The sequence below is a fragment of the Tyto alba genome, unplaced genomic scaffold (assembly GCF_018691265.1).
Source record: "Tyto alba isolate M040663 unplaced genomic scaffold, T.alba_DEE_v4.0 Super-Scaffold_9, whole genome shotgun sequence".
In the NCBI taxonomy this organism is placed as follows: Eukaryota; Metazoa; Chordata; class Aves; order Strigiformes; family Tytonidae; genus Tyto; species Tyto alba.
Genome location: NW_024881330.1, coordinates 31,666,740 through 31,691,550, shown reverse-complemented (window position 1 = coordinate 31,691,550; position 24,811 = coordinate 31,666,740). Strand labels below are relative to the sequence as shown.

Here is a 24,811-nt window from a genome sequence, read left to right as displayed (position 1 = left end):
GAGGAGAAAACAATGATATAATTTGCAATATCTGATCGTCTCTCATCTTAAACCAGCTAGCTCTAATATGGTTTTGAACTGTCCTTATTTGCTAGAGAAGGAGAGAGTCTTAGAGATCCAGTATAAAAAACCCACTGTCGTCGCTGCTCTTGATGGCAGCATGCATCAATCAATATAATTATGGTCTCAGATACACAAGTCTGTGATGTTTTCTGCTTTCTCTGAGCTGCAGCATTGTAGTGGCTCTGAATTATCATTGTCGAAACATCAGTTACAATTTTTCCAAATGCTCTAAAATCCAGTTCAGATCTTGTTACTTATTGGCCTCTCACTGTCTGAACTAATCTTTAATAACAACTAATTTCTTGGTGTTGGATTGTCTGATACTACTTTTAGCAAAATTTTCAAGCCACATTTGAGATCACGTCATAAAAAGGTTGTAGAGAGACAAATAAGTACATAATGTTTGCGTAATAACTATGTACCAGTTAGAGGTGTTGCTACTGGAAAGTTTCAGTGAAGCTTGATTCAGAAAAAGTCTTAGATAAATAATGTAATGGAAGCTTAAGTTTTGTTTGGTCACCTGCAATATTTTGTCCACTTGTCATGTAATACACCTATTTAATCCTAAACCTTCTGTTATTAGAAAATAAAAATAAATGTCTCCTTTATAGAACTATATAAGAAATGTGCTATTATAACTACTGAAGCAATAGGTTTTCTTTAAAAAATACGAGACAGATCGGGAGATACAGACCTAATCTTTATGTTTTCATCTCTGAGCATGAGAAAACGTTGACCCAGTTATCAGGGTTCCACTCACCTGTTTAAGTGGAGATTTCTAGGGAAGAACAGGAGGTTGGATATGTGAGAACCATGTTGTTAAATCTGTGGAAGCAGAGACTCCTGAACCTTTGATGTATGTGGGTTAAGAAAAACAAGTAGTTCACACTCAACTACATCTTTCCTTGCTTTTGGATGAAGTTTTACTTCCTTTGCCCTCAAGGCAATTTCTGCTAGTTCTGTTTTTGTTTCAGATTTGGGGGCGGAGGGTGCAGAATGAGATTGTGATTCTTAGCTTTCGGATGTACTTTTTTAATTATATATTCCCACCTCCCTTTATGACCAAGCACATAAATTTTAAAAAATCGTTTGAATAACATTATCTTCTTAAGTTTATTTTCATATCCTTATTATAGTGTTGGAGGACTAAGGCGAGCATTCATTAAGAGCTAATTATAGTTGTGGTTTTTTTTAATTGCAGGAGTCAGAGTTACCATCAGAACTGAATAATGAAGGATACTGTGATTTTAACAGCAGGCCAAATGAGAACTCTTACTGCTATCAGCTCCTGCAAGAGCTCAACGAGCAGAGGAAGAAAGGCATTCTTTGTGATGTTAATATTGTGGTGAGTGGGAGGGTCTTCAGAGCTCACAAGAACATCCTGGTTGCAGGCAGCCGCTTCTTTAAGACTCTGTATTGCTTTACAAACAAAGAAAGCCGTAACCAAACCACTGTTACCTATTTGGACGTTGTTGCTGTTCAAGGTTTTTCTGTCATCTTGGACTTCTTATATTCTGGTAACCTCGTGCTTACGAGCCAAAATGCCATTGAAGTGATGTCGGTGGCCAGCTACCTTCAGATGACGGAGGTTGTCCAGTCCTGCCGCAACTTCATTAAAGATGCCTTAAACATAAGTATAAAATCAGAAGCTCCAGAGACCGTTGTTGTGGATTACAACAGAAGATCTGTTAGTAGGGATGGTTTGTCTCCAAGGGATCAGAAAGTTGCCAGCTTCTGGGCAACACGAAACCTTACCAACTTGGCAAGTAGCATAAAAACTGAGAACGATGGTTACTCTATTGATGAGGGCCAAATGGAAAGCTACCAAATGAATGACTGCAGTTGGGTCCAGGACAGCTCACCTGAAATGGCTGAAAATGAATCTCAAGGTGAGGGGAAAGTTTTCGTATGGAATGACATGGGCGGACAGGGACAATCAGTTCAAGAGCCTGGAAAAGCAAGAAGGAAAAACCAAACCGCGAAGAGATTTATTTATAATATACCACCTAATACTGAAGAGAACTCAGAAGATTGCTCAGTGTTGCAACCGTCAGTCCCATATCCAGAAGAAGATTTGTCATTTATTAAAGAAGAAGCAGGTAAATATTGCTTAACGTCAATCATGCCATTTGAAAACTAAATGATAGAATAAAATACATGACTTTATAAAGGTATGTTGGATAGGGTATTTCAGTGAAGTAAGCACACCAATCAGGTTACTAAATCAGTAGTTTGATTCTCCACCTTGAGGCATGTCATGGTTTTAACCCCAGTTAGCAGTTAAGAACCACACAGCCTCTTGCTCATTCCACTCTCCCAGTGGGATGGGGAGGAGAATTGGGGGGAAAAAAAGTAAAACTTGTGAGCTGAGATAAGAATGGTGTAATAATTTAAAGTCAAATATAATAATAAAAAATACAATAATTGTAATGAACAAGAATATAACAAAAAAGAGAGAAATAAAACCCAAGGAAGACAAGTGATGCACAATACAATTGCTTACCACCTGCTGACCGGTGCCTGAGCAGTGATCTGCCCCTCAGCTCAATTTATATAATGAGCATGACATTCTGTGATATGGAATATCCCTTTGGCTCATTCAACTCAGCTGTCCTGGCTGTGTTCCTTCCCAGTTTCTTGTGTACCTCCTCACTGGCAGGGCACAGGAAAATTAAAAATACTTAATTTAGGATAAATACTACTTAGCAACAATTAAAACATCAGTGTGTTATCAGAGTTCTTGCACTAAATTCAAAACACAGCACTGTACCAGCTACTAGGAAAAATATTAACTCTATCCCAGCCAAAATCAGGACAGAGCACAGCAATGTATCTTCGGCTAGAGAAGGAATGACACTACTGTGCCATGTAGTATGTAATATGCCGTTTGCATTTGATGATTGAGTTGGGGATCCTTACCAGTTGGTAGAAATTAAAATTCTTACATTTACTTTTAATCAGTAGCTGCTGTTAGGCACAAAATCTCAAGGAGTGATAACTGGTGGTTAATGATGTTAGCTGTCTGCACAGAGGGAAAGGACCTTTATAATTTCCTTCCCTATGCTAGCAAAAGAATTTTCTGGTAATGTTCCTCACCTCAGTGTCACCCAGAAACAGAAGTCAACTTTCTGCTTCTGTTTATTGTAGGGGTATCTGGGAAACTGCAAAATGGAGTAACCCTGGCTAGTATAACAGAAATTCTTAAAGCAGATTTGTGAAACAGATTGGTGAGAGATGCCACAATGGCATTTAGCAGAAGGAATATCTTTTTGTTGAACTATTCTTCAAACAAATCCTGAGTGACTGAATTCATAGGATTTTGTTTTTTCCTTAAGGATCTGTGGTTAATGTAAATGCTAGAATAAGATTAAGTATCTGTTTGCTAAACAAATATGGTCACAAAAGAATTAGAAGCAAACTGTTCACTGTGTAATTGGGGCAATGTAATTAAGTTCGGGGTTTTACTTTTTAAATTATTACTATACTGTATGAATACTGGAAGTATATGTTTGAAGTACTGCCATTTACCTGTATCACTTCTACATAAATTAACAGTTTTGAAAACTTACTCCAATTTAGGAGTCAAATTCAAGGTGGATTTGAGACATAGCTGGAACAGAGTTCTTTAGATCTGTCCATTTCTGAAGCATTTTAAAATGTATGCCTCTTTCAAACATCTGGGGACTGGATATCCTCTGCTTCCCAGGTTCAAGGGGTAGAATTAAGAGGAAAACTAAAACTAAAAAAAAAAAAACACCACAAACAAAAACCCAAAACAAAACAAAAAAAAAAAAAAAAAAAAAGAAAAAAAAAAAGAAAAAATCAGCCCTCACCACACCTGTGGGTATAGAATATTTCTGGATTATTTTTTTTGTATGTGTTGCAGTGACAAAACAGAGATTTGAAAGCAACCTGAGTTCTGGAAGGGTCTAGGAACCTATATTTATTTCGCTGGAAGGAAGGATGGCCGTAGTTTCTTCCTGTATGCCCAGACTTGTTTTAAAAACAAGGCTGAAAGAAACCCTTTTAGTAGTGTCAGGGACAGGCCGTTTCTCCAGGGGCCCTGAAGTGCCTCTGCCCGGCAGCCGCTGAGGTGCGAGGAGCACGGGGTGAAGGGATTGCAGCCCAGCAGAGGGCATGTGGCGACTCTGCGCTGTGCCAGTATGTGTGCCTGAGCACCACAGTGACATGTGACAATATAGTGATGCAGACTGGAGCTATGGAGGTGGATGTCTGGCACATGAGTAGGAGCAGCCAGTACAAGATACATCCATATAGTTAACAAGTGGTGTGGCACAGCGGGAGCAGCTCTGGGGAAGCAGCCATGCTGAGGAGCCAACACGCATTCTGCAAATGTATCACGGGGTTTGCTTATCTCTGGGCTTCATCTCTGAACTCAGGGAGTAGGTCTACTTTAGCTTTGCAGTTCAGCTTGGGAGTGTGCACTTGTAAAGTGGATTTCCTGATCTCTTACTGTTTAAGCTTTCTTAGACTGCACAGGGTTTTTTCTGGCTGAAATGAAAATAGAGGCTGTGTTTCAGAAATACACCTGTTGAGTGCCACCTGCTAACAGGCCTTGGGTCCACAGCACCAGGTTTGATCTAGTCGTAAGTAAAAGACCTTTAGATGTGTATAGCAGGGATGTTGAGTTCTCAGCACCCACACAACAAATCTGGCTGTGCTGGGCTGCACTACTTGCTAATACACAGTTGCAGTGGCATGAAAAAGGGCAGCAGAGGGTCTGGAGCAGGAGCTGAGGGCCTGTATGTTAATTGCACAAACATCAAATTTCTGACAATTTAGCATGTGATTTCTATTTCTGATTTATATGGAATAGATAGAAGACTTCTTTTACTGTTGGAAATACCACAGAGAGTAAGTCTGCTAAATGATGTCCACAGTAACAGAAATAAATACTTGATTGCATTCTGTAGACTTTGAATATATGCTGTGGAGCTTTCTTGAAGAAATTATGGAAGAGTTGGGCAGTGCAGTAATTATTAAACAGGTTTAGTCCTTGTTCAGATTTTCTTGGACAGAAACACCAAGGTTTCCAGTAACTCACTGTGCTAAAGAATTAAATTACAAAATACATCCATGCAACATCTTGATGAAGAGCTGTATTGGAGACTAGAGGCACACTGAATTTGTGCCAAAGCCATTGAAAGTTCTGTCATTCCAGAAGGGAATTTATTTTATGGAACTGCAAAATAGTGTCAACTAATGATCTCCTTAGGACAACTTATGTTGTACTCTGAAAGTACCAAGTAAATAAATACGTTTTTCTGTCAGTGTTAGAACTATTTTGGAAGCCATATCTAATATTTTTATAACAAGACTTTTATGAAGTTCTTACATGCATGCACATTCTTTAAAACAAGAAGAGATATTGGAAGTAGGGCTTCGTATAGTTTACTCTTACCCATGCTCTGCTTCAGTTTTTGGTGTTCTTTCTCCTCTACTGCTGGCTAGCTTTTTCTTTGCTCTGCAGGTAGATTCCACTCTTAAACACTCTTCTTGCAACTGCTCCCTCTATGCCCAAGAAAAGGTGGAAGAGGGAGGAGTAGAGAGTTGGAAGAATGACAAAAATGAGTTGTAGAGTAACCTGCAGGTTATACGGTAACTTTTTAGTTGTGGATTAAATTTCTTGTGGTGATGAAAAACTACTGAAAATAAGAGGCACTGGGTGTTAAAAATGCATGAGAAAATGTCTTCTGGAATAAATATGAGGCATTGCTTTGAGAAGAAAAAGAAAGAATAGTAAATTCTTATGATGAAAGCTAAGGAGTGTGTTGTCCCTGTTGTTGTTGAAAGGGAAGAATGAGCTTCTACTATTATGCTTTGTCATGTGCTGATGGGGTCAACTGTCACCAGCTGTGGTTATGAGATGTCTAGTTACATGCAAAGTGAGTTGCTGTGTCCTCGATTATGGTTTTGGGTTGTCTGGTGTTTTTGTGAGGGGAAAGAAATACTGTAGGTATGGTAGAAGGGAAGAGTGTTTAAGAACACTCCTCTCACTACAAAAATTTACCCCAAAAGCCACTACCTTGAATTCCATAGGAAATGGACTTTCCAGCTGGGTACTGCTAGGTAAGTATTAAATAATCAACAATAAAAAGCTTTGTGAGCTATCTGCTTACACCTCTTGTCCCAGTAAAGCAAACATGTTAAACTGATCCTTGCCAAATGTGAGGTTTTCCTACAGATATCTGTGAGAATGCATCAGCTTCTCCTTCCTCTAGCCATGTGTTGCCATTTGAGTTTATATTTAACACCTGCCCTGTAAAAGTAGCAATTTGGTGAGCTTCAGAAACCTCTGTGAAGTTGAGCTGGTTTTTAAATTGCATGTGTTGTCTTTCTTCATTTACCTACTCTTACTGAAGCTCTCAAGCCTTCTCCAGTTTTGGCTATATGAATTAAAATAGCTGCGTTTCTTCTCACTGAATGTTACCGCCTATCATACCATTTTCCCTTGTAGTTGTTAATCTGCTAAAAAAATGTCTTTACAGCTGTGGTGCATCCTACAATTAACCATTTACTGCGGTGAAAATAACAGTGCAATCAGTCAGTGTCTCTTGGAATCACTAAGTTTTTATGAACTGAAACTAATTCTTCATATTCTTAATATCTGTTCATATTTTTCTTATAAATTGTTATCATTTCTTGGCTTTGTTCTCATTTGGGCCCGTTTTTTGGAGTACAAGTGTCCTATTCTCAGGCTTCCAAACACAACTGCGAAGTATTGCTTATGCTTTCCAGAGCTGACTGTTGATTCTGTGTGTAATATCCCAATAGCTTTATGAAGCTACCACTGGATTATTTGTCACTATGATTTTCAGGATAGATAATGCTGTGTTACATATTATGTTGGGGGTGAGGGAAAGGGTAACAAGGGCAGGATGAAAACAGCCCTTTTGTGGAACAAGAAGGTTCCTCAACGATTCTGTAGGGGATTCTTGAGGAATTTAATTCAGCTTGCTGTAGTAGTAACTGCTTTTCAGAAGGACACAAGCAGCAGCTAAACATGCTTACAAAAAATGTAGTGTTGGTCACAGTTTTCCTCATGATGCAAGGGAGCAGCATAACACAACTTAATAAGGACTTTAGAATAAAGAAAAGTAACTTTGTATTTAAGAAATCAAGATTGATGAACTTGTCTGGACATGTATATATTTCTTGTAGGGATAAACCCCATTTGACTGAGTTGCAAATTAAAAAAAAAAAAAAGGTAGTATAAGATAATTAAGCTTTTTTTCCTATTCTTCTGTGGTACTCTGACTGTCAGATCACCAGATGATACCATGATTGAAAGATTTAAATTGCTTAATGGACCTTTAACCTCTTTATTTGCCCCATTCCCTATGTAATATGGTATTGAAAGAGAGTACATCTGAGGGTCAACCTCTTCCCCATTCATTAAATTTACCTCTCCTGGGGATGATCCCAAAGACGAGTAGATACTTAAATTCTCACAGTATGGGTAACCACTGACCTTGCAACTTTAAGAAGTGTTCTGCATATTACTGTTGTGTTGTATTTTAGGTAGAATTTTTTTTTTCCTACCAAAAAAGGCCAACTAACCAACCAACCAACCAAAAAAAACCCAAGCAAAGTAGATGGGTTGGAGAAGAAGGTTCTATGGTGTCTACAGACCTTTTCTGCTTGAAACTTTTTTTTTGTCTCTGCAATTTAAGTGCGGGTAATATATGCACTTTTGAAAATTTATCAATCTGAAATGATCATTTCATCTTTCTTCTACCTCATTTATGAAATAGGGATGATGATAGCAGCAATTCTGTAAATAAAGAAAAAGAGAGGCTGTGTATCTTCTTGATTCATTTGGGTGGCATGACTCCAGCCACAGAAGTTAGCTGTGCTATTTTTTCTTTAGCTTCCCTCCTGCATCTTGCCGATGTAGCTCAGTAAGTCAAATTTAATTAATTTTATCACATACTGAGCAGTGAAAGTGTTTTTACGCCAGATGTTTCAGATCCTTTTGGATTGCAGTTGATTTTCAGAGTAGTATGGAGCTTTTTTAAACTGTCACGGAGATTAGAATACAACTTCCTTTAAAAAGCTTTTTTTGCAGATAGTAATTACTCTAGAAAGTAGATTCTTGTTTTTATCCACAGTCCCTTCTCCTACATGGTTGTATTCACATGCCTGTCCATTCCTGTATGATATTATGAAGCTAAAAGACCGCTAGAGGTCTTTGAAAAAACATCCGTTATGCCTTCTCTGACATGGTACAGAATGGCATGGTACAAAACAAATTTAGGTTTCTTATTTAACCTGTAGGTTTTCTGCGTTGGTTGGTCTATTCAGTTCAGTTATACCACCATAACTCCCTGTGAGAGCACTCTAATGCTAATATGACTTTGTCATATAAGAGTTTATGGAAATATAAATTGGTGAATTGCTGTTCAGTTACTCTGGGATTACAAATCTTAGTGTGTTGTGTCGTTTGGGGGTTTTCTGTTTGTTTTTGTTTGTTTAAATTTCAGAGGAGGGATAGATCATCCTTGGTGTTGGTAGCTGAGTAGAATAGGTTTTAAGTGGCATGTAGTTTGTCTAAAAGACGGTTCCTTCAGGTTCTCTTTTTCAGCCTCGCTGTCCTTGCTGAGTTTTGCTTGCTGCCCAACCATTTATTCTCTGTGTATGTTCTGGAATTCTTGTGTTACAGACCTTGGAGTCAGTTTTTGGAGTGGAGGAGAGAGGCTGGCAGCATTTCTTACTCGTGCCAGTTTCTGGCAGTAAATATATTGAACCAGAAATGTGTTCATAATGTAGAAAGTCTATACTAATTGTGGAGTATTATAGCATAGCAAGCTTATACTATGCGTTTACTCTAAAGCTCATTCTAGTACTCGCAGTACATGTGTGTTGGTAGTACAGCTTTAGCAGACAATTTCACTTTAACTACTAGCCTTCATTGGTACAGCTTTGTTAGTTATAAGCTTCATCTTGTCACACTGGGAACAATGGAGAGGGCAGTTAGCAAGATCAGAGTTGCCATTTTTACAGTAAAAATGTAGCCACAGTTGCAGAACTTAGTCACTTTGGTATTCCCAGGGCTCAGGGGGAGTTGAGGGAACGTTTTAAAAAACACAATCTTTAAAGCTGGGGAAAAAACCCCTTTGTTAATCAGCAGTTGTCTTATCGTGGTCAGATCATGTGTATGAAAAGTATGAGCAGTGTAAAAGTTACAATCTTTTACACACTTGCTTGTGACTTGAATCAGTCCCTTTTCTTTAGGGTGTAATGTTGTATGTTACTTTGTAAGGAGAACATGACACCAGTCTGGCATACTTAGTTTGTCATGTACTCTCAAATCTTGTGCAGGGTTCCCAAGGAAGTATCTGTTCTTGTTTTTGTTGTTGTTGTTGCTGTTGTAAGGGTTGGTTTTTTTCTTTTTTTGGTATTTTTTTTACAGATTTGCACCTCTGTATTGTACCTTACTTCAAAGCCCAGTGTAAAGACAAAATCCTTCCGTATTCCTGGACAAATTTAGGCTTTGGCAAAGGAGGTCTGGATTGAATGATACTGAGATGCCAGTTCAACACAAGGGTTTTGGTAAATTATGCTACTGCTTCCAAGACTGCCTGCAATTAGAGAAGCTAAAATGAAGTGAAGATGATCTCCTTAGCATTTCTTTCAACTGTTTTAGCATAAAAATTTGTTCGGACCAAAATGGTCTCTACACAGCAATGGTATCTGTGCTTATGTCTTTACATAAGAATAAATAGAAATGAAGAACTATATCAATTCTTTGTGCATTTGTCTCAACTACAGTGACATCAGTGGTCTTTGATAGTGATGCATGGTGATATTTCTATTTCCTGTCCCTCAAGTTGATGTTTAATTTGTTCTTTACAAAAATATGTTCACAAGCTGCAATGTGTAGCTAATAAAATGGTAGCAATAGCACTTCTCAAATGCTGATGCAGAAAGAAACTAATGGCTTTACTGTGTAGAGAACCCTTGTATTAGGGCTAAAATGGGAATAAATTTAATTTTCCTTTTTTTTTGCTTGTTGTCTGTTTTTACATAAATATATTGGATGCTTTTTTTACATTTACATTTTGCACTAGGGAGAAACTGGCAGCTTTGAGGACAAGTCAAACGTATTTCCTGAGATTGGTTCTACAGTTGCTTTTTCAAAGTGTTAGCAATAAAGTAGGAGCAGAACATAAAACCAAGACATTTAATTTGTTTACCAGAGTGTCTAGAGTGGTTGGTGTTTTTTACTATATTGAAAGATCTTAATCCTAAATGCCAGTCAGTCTCTAGGAGTTTTATGCAGCCTTTCAGGTGCATATCTCCTTGAACTTATATTAACACTTTAAATATAAGACTTCATGAAAAGGGATATGAAATGTTTATATTAGAAGTCATCTCTTGAATACTTCACTTGAGACAGCTCTTGAAGTGTACGTTCTTAAATTGACTTGTTTGCAATGTTCATGATCTGGCCCCTGAGCTCACAACATAGTCCAGAAGTTTATGGATTAAGGTATTTCCTTGGCAGTGAAGTCAAGAAGGCCTATTTTCCTGAAAATAGCTTACTGAGTCTCATACTGTTTAACATCTTCATCAGCGATAGGGGTAGTAGGATAGAAGACTCTCTCAACAAGTTCGCAGACGACATCAAATTGATGGGAACAGTTGATAGGCTAGAGGACATGTCTAGGTGGTTGTTCAGGTGAACCTCAACAATTCATAGGAATTGGCCAACAGGAACCCCCAAGGTACTGTGCAAAGACACAAGTTAAGTCCTGTATCTGGAAGTAACAACCCTGTGCATCAGTACAAGCTGAGCACTAAGTGGCTGTGTAGTAACTGCAGAAAAGAACCACGGGGGTCCCTGTGGACAGCAAGCTGAACATAAGTTAGTAGTGCATCCTAGGAGCAATGCAGGCTAGCCTCATAGTGGTGTTATTGGCAAGAACCTAGACAGCAAGCTGAGGGAAGTGATAGTAATACCCTGTACTCAGGACTGGCAAGACCACATTTGAAATCCTGTGCCCAGTTTAGGGCAGCCCAGTACAAGAAAAATTCTGGCAAGCTGGAAGAAGTCTAGTGGAAGGGTGCTGAGGTGGTTAGGGGGATGGAGAACATGTTCAAGGGGAGAGGCTGAGGAACTGAATTTATTTAGTATGGAGGAAGCGGAGGGATCTACCTGCCACCATCTACTACCTTAGGGGGATTATAGAGAAAACCCAGATGCTTTTCAGAGGTGTGCAGTGAAAGAGCAAGATTCAGTTGTCACAAGCTGCTGCTTAGGAGAATCCAGTTGTGTATGAAGAAAACTGTTAGCCATGAGAATGGTTGTGTTGGAACAGATTCTTTAGAGGGTTTATGGAATCTCCTATCCTTACAGATACTTAAACCTTGTCAAGGTCCAAAGCAACACAGAGCCTAGCTTTGAGTCCTGCTGTGAGCAGGAGGTTGAACAAGGTGTCCTTCAGAGGTCCCTTGAGACCTAAGTTTTTGTTTGAGTCTGTGATGGTCCCTGAGAACAGTAACTCCCCCACAAATAAATAGTCGGGATAAGGAGGCTTTTAGTATTTTGTGTTTCACTGATGTAATCTTTGTGAGGAGAGATCAGCAAAATAGCTTTCTAATGTGAATGGCATCCTTTTCTCAGGGAGGAGTTTTTCAGGGAATATGTGATAAGTAAGTTGAAAAAGCAAGTAGATGCTATATTTGACATCAGTTGATGGTCAATCTGTCTCTGTAGTTGAGGCAATAAATTTTTGTAATGAATGAGAAATAGTAAAAATTAAAAGCAATTTGGAGCAGCATAGAGAGTATGAGTAAGATTGCATTGGCAAAATATCTTAAGTTTGTCTGAGGCTTCTGTTGCGTGAGGCACTTGAAGTAATATGCTTTGACCCCTATTCAGAAGCAAGGTTAAAGACGTGAGTAATACGCTGGGAACAAATGGAGTACAATATATTTTCTTTCACCTACCTTCCCAGTATGTCAGTTTTGGCAGTGGTGTTTTTTCTGTCATGTTACCTAACAAACAACAAATCCAGCTCTCTAATAGCAATCCCGATTGTATCAGTAGATTACCACTGCGCTCTCTACAATCCTTGAAAGCTATGGCCTAATTGTTTATTCTGACTACTTCCTGTCTTTTTTTAATTGATCTGAATGAGTCAATGTCAGAAAACCTGGTGGAAAAATAGTAGCATTCCCTTTTCTTTTGGCACTGTTTTTAGTGTTAATGTGGATAAAGAAAACAAAAGTAAAGTTCATTACAGACAACTGTATCTAATGCGTAGTTTTATATCTTCTCCCTCAGCATGCCCTACGTCCATATCCCGTTCTATAATGACCTGTTCAATAGTTTCTGTCATTGATCTTCTTATTAATCTCCTTGATCATCCCCTACTCAGTAATGTCTCCTTTTCTTCCCCAAAAATCAGCGTATTTCTGGTTACAGAAAAAGAGCAAAACTCGTCAAACTAAGGATGTTTCTGCTCAGATGTGTTCTCTCTTTCTGGTAATATTCCCCTACTGGTTGCCTTCAAGACTGAAAATCAGTATGTCTGACTTTCTGGTTATTCTTTTTGCTGAGAACAAGCAGCAGAACATAATACCCTTCCATAAAGTTTTTGTTAATTGTGTAAAAGCTTACACAACCACTTCATTCTATTTCAGGCTGTCTTTATCTCTTTTCAGATTGACATCTTGAGAAATGTAGTGCTGATAGCACTTATTTGTATTGTTTTGATTTTATACATTAGGGTTTAGTGTGTGTGTGTGTTTTGGGGGAGGGTTGTGGTTATTTTTTTTGTTTTGTTTTGCTTTTTTTTTTTAAAAAAAGATCAGGTTACTGATAGAAACCTTTTCTCAATGCAGGGTAGAAGAATGGGAAGGTGTTGGAAGCTAATTGACATTTTAATAATTAACTTACACCTCTCTTAGGAATGGACTAAATTGTAAAAACTTATCCTTAGATGAGAGGAAAGCTGTGGTCAGATGACCTGGTCTGGAGATACAGAACATTATTGCTTCTAATGACTTTGTTGTTGTTGTTCCTTTTTTGTTTGTTTGTTTGTTTTTTTAATTTGGAAAAAAAAAAAATCTTTCTCACTGCTGTCAGTGTTTGCACCCCACCTCCAGTCTGCCAGTACAACTGCCTACGTAGTTGCTTTCAGTCTCCTATCAAAATCATCCGGGTTTAACTTAATAGGAACAGGTTAGATGATGACTTTTTTGCAAGCAGATTTCAGGGGGCTGTAGCCTGGGTAGGAGGAGGAATGGAAGATGATGTTACAAGCCACGGGGGCCCATAACATCTTACGCTTGGCTCAGCTACAGTCAGAAGTTTATCTGACTTTAGGCTATATGTCCACCTGGGGAAAGCTAATAGAGACTAGGTATTGCACTTCCAGTTCCCAGTCTATATGTAATTCATGTCTTTTCTGTATGGAGGAGACATTAGACATTAAAAATGCCTTTTTTTGTTGTTTTGTTTTGAACACATTGTATGTGTACTTAATCTAGAAAGCAGGTTTTCTAGGTCAACGAATTATTCTAAGAATAAGCATTAGGTTTAATTATGATCTACTTAGTCCTGTACTGTGCAGAGACTGAAGTGTCTGTAGCAATCTCTTATCTCTTGTGGTATCTGTGCCGGTGTTCTTTCATGTTATAGCAGGTCTTCTCTTCAAATTGGACATAGAAAGATTTAGTATGTATTACCTACACTAGACTACAGGTCTTAAGTCTGTTTGGCTCTATGCCGTCTTAGGCTAAGATCTAGATCTGTGCAGGGATTTGAGCTTCTAACTTCCCTCAAACTTCAATATCAGCCGCGAACATAAATGTTCCTAATGAAATGCAATTTTTGCTCCCTTAGATTCAGAAGACCTGTCAAAGTGACGGTGTTTTAAATTTGCTCAGCTTGGTACAACTCTTAATTTTGGTCAGTCTTTGATGTATGCTTATTTTGAAGGAAACTGCAATATTCCTTATACACAGCGTAGCAGTGAAGGCTTGGTCTGTTGATTCCTCTCATGGTGAGGGTGAGGGGGAGTGATTAAAATATTTTGATCACTGATCTTCCACTGCTCAGCTAGAGACGTGACAGTTCTTCATGAGGGGAAAAACCTGTAAAGAAAAGGTCTAATATTTTAAACAGATTATGAAAGTTGTTTTGTTTTTTTTGTTTTTTTTGTTTTTTTTCCTCTGCCAGACCCTGAAGCCTGCTCTAATTTGGAGGCTTTTAGCCTTGAGGTCAACTCATATTTGCTCTTGCTGAGAACTGTACAACACTGCTTCCTCACTAATCCTTTCTTTTGTGTTACAGAAGGAAGCTTTACTGCTCACCTCAAAGGAATGTGTAGTTGGCATGTCTATAAGGGTATCTGTGTTCTGTTCCTTGAGTTGTGAGATGCCATTGCTGGAGTTCATAGCTCCAAATTAGTGAGGACTTAGTGCTTCTTTTGGATGTGACAGCAGCTATTAGAGTCAGTAATTTAAAAAATTAAAAAAAAAACCAACAAACCTTCCTTACTACTTTGTATCTTAAAAGAGAGGGAGATTTATTCCCTTGACCTCCCCCTTCTTTCTTTCTGTACCAAAATAGCTAGGTGGATGAGCTAAAATCCTGGGATTTCTCTTCCTTCGCCCACTCAAGCTCTGCTTTTTAAAAACTCTGATGGAATACGTAGTTTGGCAGTTGTGATCCAGCTTTGCTTATCATTTGCCATTGTCTAATGGATAGGATAGTATTATAAGCTTCCTCTTTGCTAATTGATTTACTTTTGAACTGTTGTCTTATGTTGCAGATGAAACCACAGCTGCCAACTGTAACACTGCCTGAGCAGTAAATGAAACTACTGGATATGTCTAATGCTGTGAGGATTTGTAATCTGTATTTTTTTTTTTTAGTAAAACTGTAGGTTGCGAGTGTTTCAGTATGCAGTTTAGGATTCGCTGCATGAAATTCTAGTTTTCACTAAGAGAATTATCTTTACTGGAAAAATCCTTAGAGCAAACAGTATAGGGACAAAGGAAAAGGTCTTTGGACTATTAAAATGTACACTGTCAGGCTTGAAAGTAAAAATGTATCTATTTGCTATGTAGCCCTTCTCAAGACCTCACAACAGTGGTGTTGGACATCCAGTGTGAGGACCTGAGCGCCATCCAGACAAATAAAAGGAAATCTGTCAACTTCCACTGCATTTTTTGTTTATTTAACAACCAGGGCCTGTGAGGAAAGTAATGGATTTATGGTTCATGTTTTCCAACAAGCTCCTGTCTTGAGGATTGGGGGAAGATGATTTGCACTCTTGGTAGAAGAGTCTTTGCCCCACAAATATGATATTGTCAAATGCCTAGTTCAGCTTTCTTGTGTACTATTTATAGTTCTCTGTGCTGTGTAATAGTGATTCCATATTCACTCATGCAATTCTCAATTGTTAAAAAGAAAGTATAGTATTAAACAAGCAAGGCTTTTTTTTTTTTTTTTAAGTCACTGTTCACTTCTGAATGATTTTGTTCTTTTAAAGAGGGGAGAAAAGCTACAGAGACCGTGCAAACTGCATGAAGAGCTCGTCTAAAGACCAAAAATATGCAAACTAGTATTTTAAGCTAGTATATTCCACATAATTATGGTCTCTTGAATTGATGTGGTTATGGAGTAATGGAGATGATTATTCAAAAAAGGATTTAGACATAGCTGTAGGATACTTTATATAAATAAAGGTATTTAAAGCACTTCACTACTGAGATATTTTAAGGCAATAAAGAAAATCACACCTCCAGTAGAAAATGTTTACTTTTGTACCAGCTAGACTGCTTGTGGTTAACCAGATGAAGTCATTGCACAAAACAGTTGTAAAGAGAATCTGGTGCAAAACTTTTTAGCCGTCTTATGATGATAGTAAGGGAATAAATATCCTTATCATAAAAGTTCCTGTAGCACGAAGAAGACTTCGAACTTTTCTCAGGATGGGGAGAAGAAATGGTGCTGTGGAGAATAGGTCAGAGGTCTGATTTCACTGAAATTAAGAATGCAGTTATTTCTTCATTTCAGTATTGAAGATTATGTGAGGGGGAAAAAAGATTATAATTACTATTTCAAGGTTTGAAACTTTTTCGTCACAGCTTAAAAAGGATATGTATTTTGCTAAACAACATGAGTGATTAGAACCCAGGAAGCTAAAGTAAGACTGTGTCTGTAATAGGTACTTCAAGTGACTTCAAGTACGGACTGCTGCCGGGTACTTCAAGTGACTTCAAGTACGGACTGCTGCCGGGTACTTCAAGTGACTTCAAGTATGGACTGCTGCCGGGTACTTCAAGTGACTTCAAGTATGGACTGCTGCCAGAATCGTGGCCAAAAGAAGCCTGGGAAAATGGCAAGTATATCTGATGGTTGTTCTTTGCCTCTAATAGTGGTTCTTTATCTTCTGTGTCGCTGCTGGTAATATTTGATTAATTTGTGTAGAGATTTATAAGATTAAGTGTTTATATAATCTTCTTCCATATCATTTGCCTTTCTGGATAATGTAAATAGTACTCCCTTAGAGGGAGAAAAAGGAATTCAAATGTATGGAAAAGTAAAAACAGAACATGATTTGCATCAGCTCTTGTACTGTGCTTGAATATGAAGATACCTGAGGTCTTTAATGATCTGATAGGTTTTGGGTTTTTTTTCCTCCCTCCTTAGTAAGCTAGCTACAGATAAATGAGCTTTGAAAGTGAACGCTTGGATGATGAAGATATGGAATTAAATATAATTTTTGAAGTAGATCTCAGGGCATACTTATTGCTGTTAGAAAAAAACTTCATTACAATGAAGATTTTTAATTCAGTGCAGCCATAACTAAAGCCCTTTTCAGTCAAACGTGTGTTATATAACCTACCCTTTCACAGTTTATGTGTCTTCCTTAATAGTTCCATCAAGCAATTACCTGTAATTATTTTTCTGTCTGAAAACATACCAAAAAACCCCACCACATCTAAAGTAATTATTGCTAGATCCTTAAAATACATAAAGTCTTCAGTAAAAAGATCTTAAGGACTGGATAATAGTAATGCCTACCTCTTCTCTGTAACTTTGAGCTATTATTGGCATATGGTTTATGGTTTACTTTAAATATTTTGGTTTTTACAGTGGAAGAAATTGGATCATCAGAAGGTGAAATTCACTAGCAGGCAAGGGATTAGAACTCGGGTTTTAGGAGACCTGTTCTTAAACCATTAAATTCCCATATATCTTACAGCCCTGATGTCTGCCTGTCTGTCTACCCCTGTTGATGTGTACAAGACTGCAATTTAATACCCTTTTTGAACTTATTTTTCTTCATGTAAGCCATTACTTGACGTTATGTTGACATGCAGCTTGCATGAGTGCTCCAGTACATCAAGACAAACTTTTGAATATTAGCAAAATTTAACTGCCATGTTACGATGGATTTTGAAGCTGGGAAGAGGCATCTTAGATGTAGGCACGCGGGCCCATGCACATAACAGAGAGTTACTTTTGCTTTCTTCCTACCAGCATGAACATCAGAAACTCTTAAACATATGATAATGTAGCCTTACACAGTGCTTTTTGGATGCTTCTAGATGGTTATGATCATGTTCATAAATTATCTTACCCATAGTAAGTTGAGTCAGTACCCCATTCTCAAATTAATCCTTGTATTCCTGTGTGGCTTTCTTCATAGCTGTCGCAGCACCCTGTGCTTTTATGTTTCACCCAGTAATAGGCAGCTGTAGTAAACCTGTTCTTCACATATCCTTTGAGCAGGCTATGTTACCCTTGGTCAAAGGGTATGTAAATAGCTCCCTTCCATTATAAGGAAGAAGTGGGATATTGTGACTTCCAGAAGCTTTTTCTGTTCTCTATTTTTTTTCTACTGTTAGACCAAAATAGACTTTGGGTAGAGAATAGCTAAGACCTGAATCAGTGACTTCCATTTTAGCTATTTCAGAATTACGCTACCTCTTACTGTCCTACTCCTTTTGTCAATATTTGTTCTTGCTTAGTTACACTTTCATTTTTATTTATCTGCGGAGTCAAATCTTGGCAGGCAGTTCCTGCACCTAACTCTAAATAGAATTTTGGGAGAGAAGATTGTAACTGTGTAAATGCAGCAGAGCTAGAAGGTTTCTAATCCAGAATAAAGTGTTTTCTGCTATTGATGACCTCTAGAAGATGGAATATTGCTAACTTACTCTGATTCATGAAATAAGACTTCTTTTCAAAGAATTGATCTGTACTTCTGTAGTAAAAATTCCTTGGTTACATGTAGATACTTTTTTATCAAGCTCATACATGCAGAATCTGGTTTCTGCAGGCAGGCATTTTCCTGATTTGGATGATGAAAAGTCATGTGGGTGCTGTATTGTTTTGGCACCTGTTTATTTTTGTGCATCAGGCAGAACATATTGAAATATTTTTTTTGTGTTTCATCATCTTTTCTCCTGATGGCTTATTATCTTGTAGGCGATTCCTCTGCTTTAATCATGAACAAGTTGAAGTGTCCACACTGTAATTATGTAGCCAAATACAGAAGAACACTAAAGAGACACTTGCTCATTCACACAGGCGTGAGATCTTTCAGTTGTGACATCTGTGGGAAGCTGTTTACTCGAAGAGAGCATGTAAAGAGACATTCCTTGGTAGGTAACCTCAAGCACGCGTGTGTGTGTGTGTGTGTTTATGTATGTACATGTACAAGTGAGTTTCGTTTGTTCTTTCAGATGTTTTGATAGTTGGGAGAAACACTTTTCTCTGATTTACCATAAGGTAAATTGTTTTATCTTAGTCTAAAATGGATGAAAGTAAACATCTCATTGTGATAACTATACCTCTTACATTCTTAATGGAAAATACAGTATCAATTAAGACAGTCGCTGGAATTCTGATAGAGATAATTTGAAGATGATTTTGAAAGTGATGTGATGGAGATGCAGTATATGTAAGTATTCTGTAGATAATGAAAGGGAAGTTTGGCTTAGTGTTACTGCAGTAAAATAGTACATCTTCTTGTTCTGTAATGCTGCAGCACCATTCTCTATGAGGATACCTTGTTAATCAGCAATTGCACAATATCTTGGGGTAGATCCGAAATGCTTATTTCACAACTAGACAAAGGTATATTATAGTATCTGCTTTAAGATTTAGGAAAGAATTAAAAATATTTGAGATGCAGAAAGTAAATGTCCTTCTGATTTGCATTCTACCAATACTATAATCAGCAGTTGAGCTTACCTGTCCTGTGCATGTTGCATAACTCAGGATTTGACTTGAGTGCTGTTTATATGAGGATCGAGAGAAAGTATTATGTCTGTTGGGTATTTTGTAGGTACTTTGTATCTAGTCTGTAAGGAAATTAAGACTTAATTATAATAGTTACTGTATAAAACGCAAGGTGTGTTTTAGGGGAGTAATAAAAGCAAGATCATACAGGTGGTGAGAAGGTAATAACATTTCTCCAGGCAGTGATTTTAAAAAAAATTATTTTGCAACATGTTTTGCAGATACTCAAAATAGGTTAGTACATGGAATGAGGTAAATTGCACTTCTCCATTTTGGTAGCTTTCCTCAGTCCTTTGAGAACCAATGGACCACCTTGCTCCCTCATGAAGGTGTTCTGCAAGTCTCCGTAGCCTCCTCACAGTTGGGTTTTTGTTCCTCAGTGAGTAGGAAGAGAAGTTACGAGCTTCCAAGTTCCAATGCAGATGCAAAAAAGAGCTTTTGGTGTAGGTCTTCCTAACTCTCCTTTCTAGCTTCTGCTATGCCATCATGTAATGGAGCCAGTAATATTATTAAAAGTAAATAATGCCAGTCACATCAGAGTATAATTCTAGAAGATATTTAGGACACCACTGTAGTAATTTTAAGTATTCCTTAAACTGCTCTACAGGTAGGAGAGGCATATGTTAATAGCCTAAGTAAACTTTAAAACCAGCATCTTTCTTATGTTCCACTGGACATCTCTAATCTTAGATACACATCTTTCAACCCTACTGCGGCTGCCTTTCTTCCTCCCATACCTCCTGGTCAAGGCTTAGATGCCTGAAGGGACAGGAATACCTGTGATGTTATGGAGTCTGAAGGGCTTCTTGTTGTGTAATATATGCAGGTGACTGCAGTGGTGGAGGTGGTGATGATGGAACAGGGCAGCTCGGTAGCTGGCAGGGTGAGGTTAGGTCATTACCACCTTCTTGGTGGTGATGCCATGTAACATGTCACAGCAGCCACTCTGCTGCTTGCTTTGTGGCTCACCAGAGAAGATAGCAACAGTGGGCCGTAGTTGGTCTACTAGGAAGAGTAGAGTGGGACTTCAGGTTTTTGTCCTGCAGTATCTGACCAGGTCTTGTAGCTGGAAATTTTTTTTTTCCCTCCAGGAAAGGAGATGAAGCAAGACATGGTGAAAATAGCTATAGAGTGAGCTTAGCCCAGCCCTGTGCTTTAACTGAAGCCTGCTATCTCTGATGGAGTCAGAACACCTCACCTTTTTTTTTTTTTTTTTTTTTTTTGTTTCCTTCATCCAATAAATATGTCAAACATTTTGCTTTGTGTGAAACATTATATCAAGTCTAGAGGCTGAGTACAGATCATACATCAGGACTACAGTAACTATTTGTATCTTGACCTTGTTTTTTTTTTTTCCCCCCATCTGGGTGGTAATTTCTGTTTTGTCTGAAATAGCAACTTTTTCAGTGTGACCTCAAATGAGATATTTAAGCACATAATTGTAATCTGTTGTGGGGACATCAGATAGAAGTCTTCAATTTATTTTTTTCCCCAGATTATAACTATTATACATGATGGTTGAATTCAGTTACTTCTACAAGTAACATACTGACAAAGTCAAAATTAAAACTTATGTTTAGTCAAGTTAGTCAACAGCAGTCTTCTCATTTTAGCTCAGTTTTAACACAAGCTCAGTTTCCATACAGGACAAAAACATTCACCAAAGAGACCTGGAAAGATGATGTTGGGTTTGGCTGTGGTGGGAGGGAAGTGTTGTGGAAGAAGAACTTGCTCTTTGAATTCACACGGAATTTAATAACTCCTGCTTGCTATTAATGTTTCTAGGACTTAAAATTATAATGGCAGTTTTCTAAATGAGATGTGATCCTGTGTGCAAAATAAGTGTTTATACTGTTCTCAGTGTCTTTCAGAGTCTTGTTCTGTACAGCAAGTAGTCATAAAATGAACACTCACCTGCTACGGAGCAGGCAGCTATTCAGCTACCTGCTGAATAGTAAGCAAGTAGTTTGGTTGTGGGCAGTAGCTCATGTAGTCAAAATGGATCTCTAATAGTACTTCCCTTTCTCTGAACAGTGTTGGGGTATCTTTTGGAAAACTTCAAAACGGAATTTTTGTATTAGTTATTATTATTCATAATAATTTTCTAGTATATATGCAAATGCAACCCAATATTCATATTTTCAGCTGTTCATATTTCTCTTCCATAGGTGCATAAAAAGGATAAAAAATATAAATGTATGGTGTGTAAGAAGATTTTCATGCTAGCAGCCAGTGTTGGAATAAGACATGGATCACGACGTTACGGAGTTTGTGTAGACTGTGCGGATAAATCTCAGCCTGGAGGGCAAGAGGGAGCAGACCAGGTGCAGGACACAGATTTCCCTAGGGATGAAGAATACGAGGAAAATGAAGTGGGAGAAGGTGATGAGGAGCTTGGTGATGATGTAGAAGAACAGAATGACCAGTCTCGATGGGATGAATCTGGGGAAGTTTGTATGCCTTTGGATGACTGACAGAGCGTATGGCTTCAGGGTGCCACAAATGGACACTAAATGGATTGACTATTTGAATTTTTGAACTGAAGGCTTGCAAAATATGGTACAGGCTGGATGGTAGTTATGTTGCTGTGAAAAATGTAGGGTCAAAGCCTTATAGCAAAAAAGGATTATTAATTTTTTTATGATATTTGCACAGGACTGTACAGCATACAACCATTTGGTTGAATTATACAGAGTCCTCACAGCTACAGTCAGTTATCAAAAGAAAAATGTATTTTTTATTATTTATAGGATATAGCTACTTGGGTCCTATTCAGACATAGTAGTAACTGTACTTATGTTACACATTCATGTATCTGTTAACATGAATGAAGAAAATTGCAACTTGGTATGGAAATGCAAAGACAGCTTTCCCAAATCCACTCATACTTTGTCAGTGAACCAGTGAAGCTAATTTGGGCTAGTGGCTCTTATTTCAACAAGCACGTCTTTGCCATACGAACCTTACCTCTCCCGTACTCTGATAGGTGAAAGCCAATCATTTAAATATGCATCACAGATAATGCCAACACCGTGTTGAAATTTGGTTTTAAAACTTTTGGCTCTGTGCTGGCAGGTGGTATAGGTGATAAGCACTGGAGAAGTTAATAATGGCATTAATTTAGTGTCTGTTTCTTCACAGTTTTGAATTGTCAAGAAGGTTGTTACCAATTCATCAGTTCCAAAATGATCTTACAGAAGAAATGACCAATAGTGAAAATAATAGACTGATCAAAGCATGGGTAACTCTTCTGCCGCTTAGTCAAAAGAGATAGTCATGCTGAAAGATGTCTGATATAATAATGTTTCTTCCCTCCTCTAAGGCCCCCCTTCTCAAACTTTTTGACTTCCCTGGTGTATACCTCAGTCCCACAGAATAAAAATACATGGAATGGAGAAAGTGTCATATTAAACAACTTCTTGGTTGATGATTTCTTACTTGTCCGGTTTTTGGCTAGTTTATGTGATGTGAATTGGACACTAGGCTATTGTGCCCATTGTTCGTCATTAAAATGAACACAAACTATTTTTTATTCTTTTGTACTTAATGGGTTGTTGCTAGTGTTTAATATAAACCAATTACATTTAACTTGTTGAATTAATTTGCTGGAATTTTTAAAAAAAAAAACAACAAAAAAAACAACAAAAAAAAACCCTACAAAAATTCCAAAGCAAAGTAATGCTCTTTGAGTTGTCTACTTTTCAGGATGATATGCTCCCTATACTCTTTATTTCAAATTTTCTAGGAGGCATTGAAACTTGAATTTTTGTAGCCATGTGGAATTTTTTTTTCCTAAGCTTGTAATATTGTACCAATGATTTCAGGCCTCTCATAGGGAGGGGAGGGTGTTACACCTTCATCTTAAACTCCTCTGTGTTGTGTAGCCTAAGGCAAATGAATTCAGGCAATCATTGGAACGATACATCTGATGTACTATTACGTCACGACAAGTAAATATGCAGAGCATTTATCATGACACATAGCTAGGCCAGTGTGACAGTACTGTATAAAAACCAATTGAGGGTCACCATATTTTTCAGCTTTGTTTAATTTTAAAATGAGTATATTTTTTTCCTATTTTATATCAATATCAGGTAACTAAATTATGCTAGTTGTGTGGATAACTTTGAACTATGCTTTGACGGACAGAATCTTAATGGTGCTCCATCTGATCAAAGTTGGTATGTATTTAAAGAGACAAGCTTTACTGTTGTCCTTTACATCAGTAGAACAGTAACATAATGTTAAGACATTGTTTTTGCTGATTGAAGCTGAGATAAGTTTGAACGACAGTTATATGGGAATTAAAATGCTTTTTTATCATCCACTTGTTTCATTGGTAGTTTCCACATCCTTGTAAACCTGACAGATGATTAATTTGGGGGGGGGAGGGCGGGGTGGGTGGGGTGCCTTTTTTTACACTGAAGGATACATCTTATTCTCATTGTTCTAGACTGAAATGAGTAATGTGTAATTCTGGTGGGGTCCAAAGTAGAAATTAGTTGGGCAAAGATGATATGAATGAAAAAGTATTTTAAACGTTAAAGTAATGTTCTGCTTTGTGAATATGTAAGTATAGCATAAAGATTTTTCCATCCCATTTATCCCCTTTAAAACCATAGTTTACAATTGGTAGATCTGTCTATATATATAAATATATATATATATGAAATTCACCTAAATCTGCTTTATTAGAATACTGCTCACTTAATGCTTAGAAACTGGACCTGGCTCTACATTCTTAATGTATATTCCTTTTTTTTGTTTTGTTTTGTTTTTTTTCCTCAAGGTATGAACTTATTCTCTTGGAACTGAATCTTCTTTTACTACTTAAATCATTTATGTATATCTGGTAAATTATGACCAAATTTGTTGTTAGACTGCATACAGTAAATTGAAATATACACTTGGTACACTACAGAATCGTTGTGCTTTTGTTCTGGTTATATTCGGAAAAGCAGGCTTTAATAGAAATTAGTGTTATTTATAAATATTCAGTTATTATTCACTGGCCTTAATGTTCTGTTGCATTGTGACAATCATCGTTTCCTTGGTAGTACTTAACTGCTTGCTTTTAGAAGTTGCATGTAATTGCCCTTGGTAAGATTGGAGGGAGAGGGATGACTGTTAAAATGTGATACTATCTCCTTAGCAAATGGTGTGAAATAGTTTAATGGAGATCCACTGTTTTGTGTTGGAGGACCAAAATAATTTGTTTGGATGCTGTCTGCAGTCTGGATTTTCTGAGTTGTTTATTCAGAAGGTTTTAACTATATTACTTTGATTGGGGAGCTCTAAATTAATAAAAGTAAATTTCTTGAGAATTACCTTAAAAGGGACAGCTCAAGTTTCTTTACTATCATAAGAAGTAAGAAGATATTTCTGTTTGCACTAGAAATCGTCTTCCCCTTAAATGCTGGAGCTATGCTGTTGTAACATGGCAGTGAATTTTAATTT

The 24,811-nt window shown here is 37.6% G+C and overlaps 1 protein-coding gene across 1 annotated transcript in view; it reads left to right on the top strand.

The window, feature by feature from the left end:
• The window catches only part of ZBTB10 (zinc finger and BTB domain containing 10), a 31,437-nt gene extending 7,160 nt beyond the window's left edge, over nt 1-24,277 (top strand). Inside the window, exons 2-5 of the mRNA XM_042786126.1 lie at nt 1,265-2,162; nt 16,269-16,442; nt 18,539-18,714; nt 21,523-24,277. Of these exons, the coding sequence (XP_042642060.1) occupies nt 1,265-2,162; nt 16,269-16,442; nt 18,539-18,714; nt 21,523-21,828 (1,554 nt within the window). The 3' untranslated portion in view covers nt 21,829-24,277. The remainder of the gene's footprint in view (nt 1-1,264; nt 2,163-16,268; nt 16,443-18,538; nt 18,715-21,522) is intronic.
• Nucleotides 24,278-24,811: the final 534 nt, after the last annotated feature.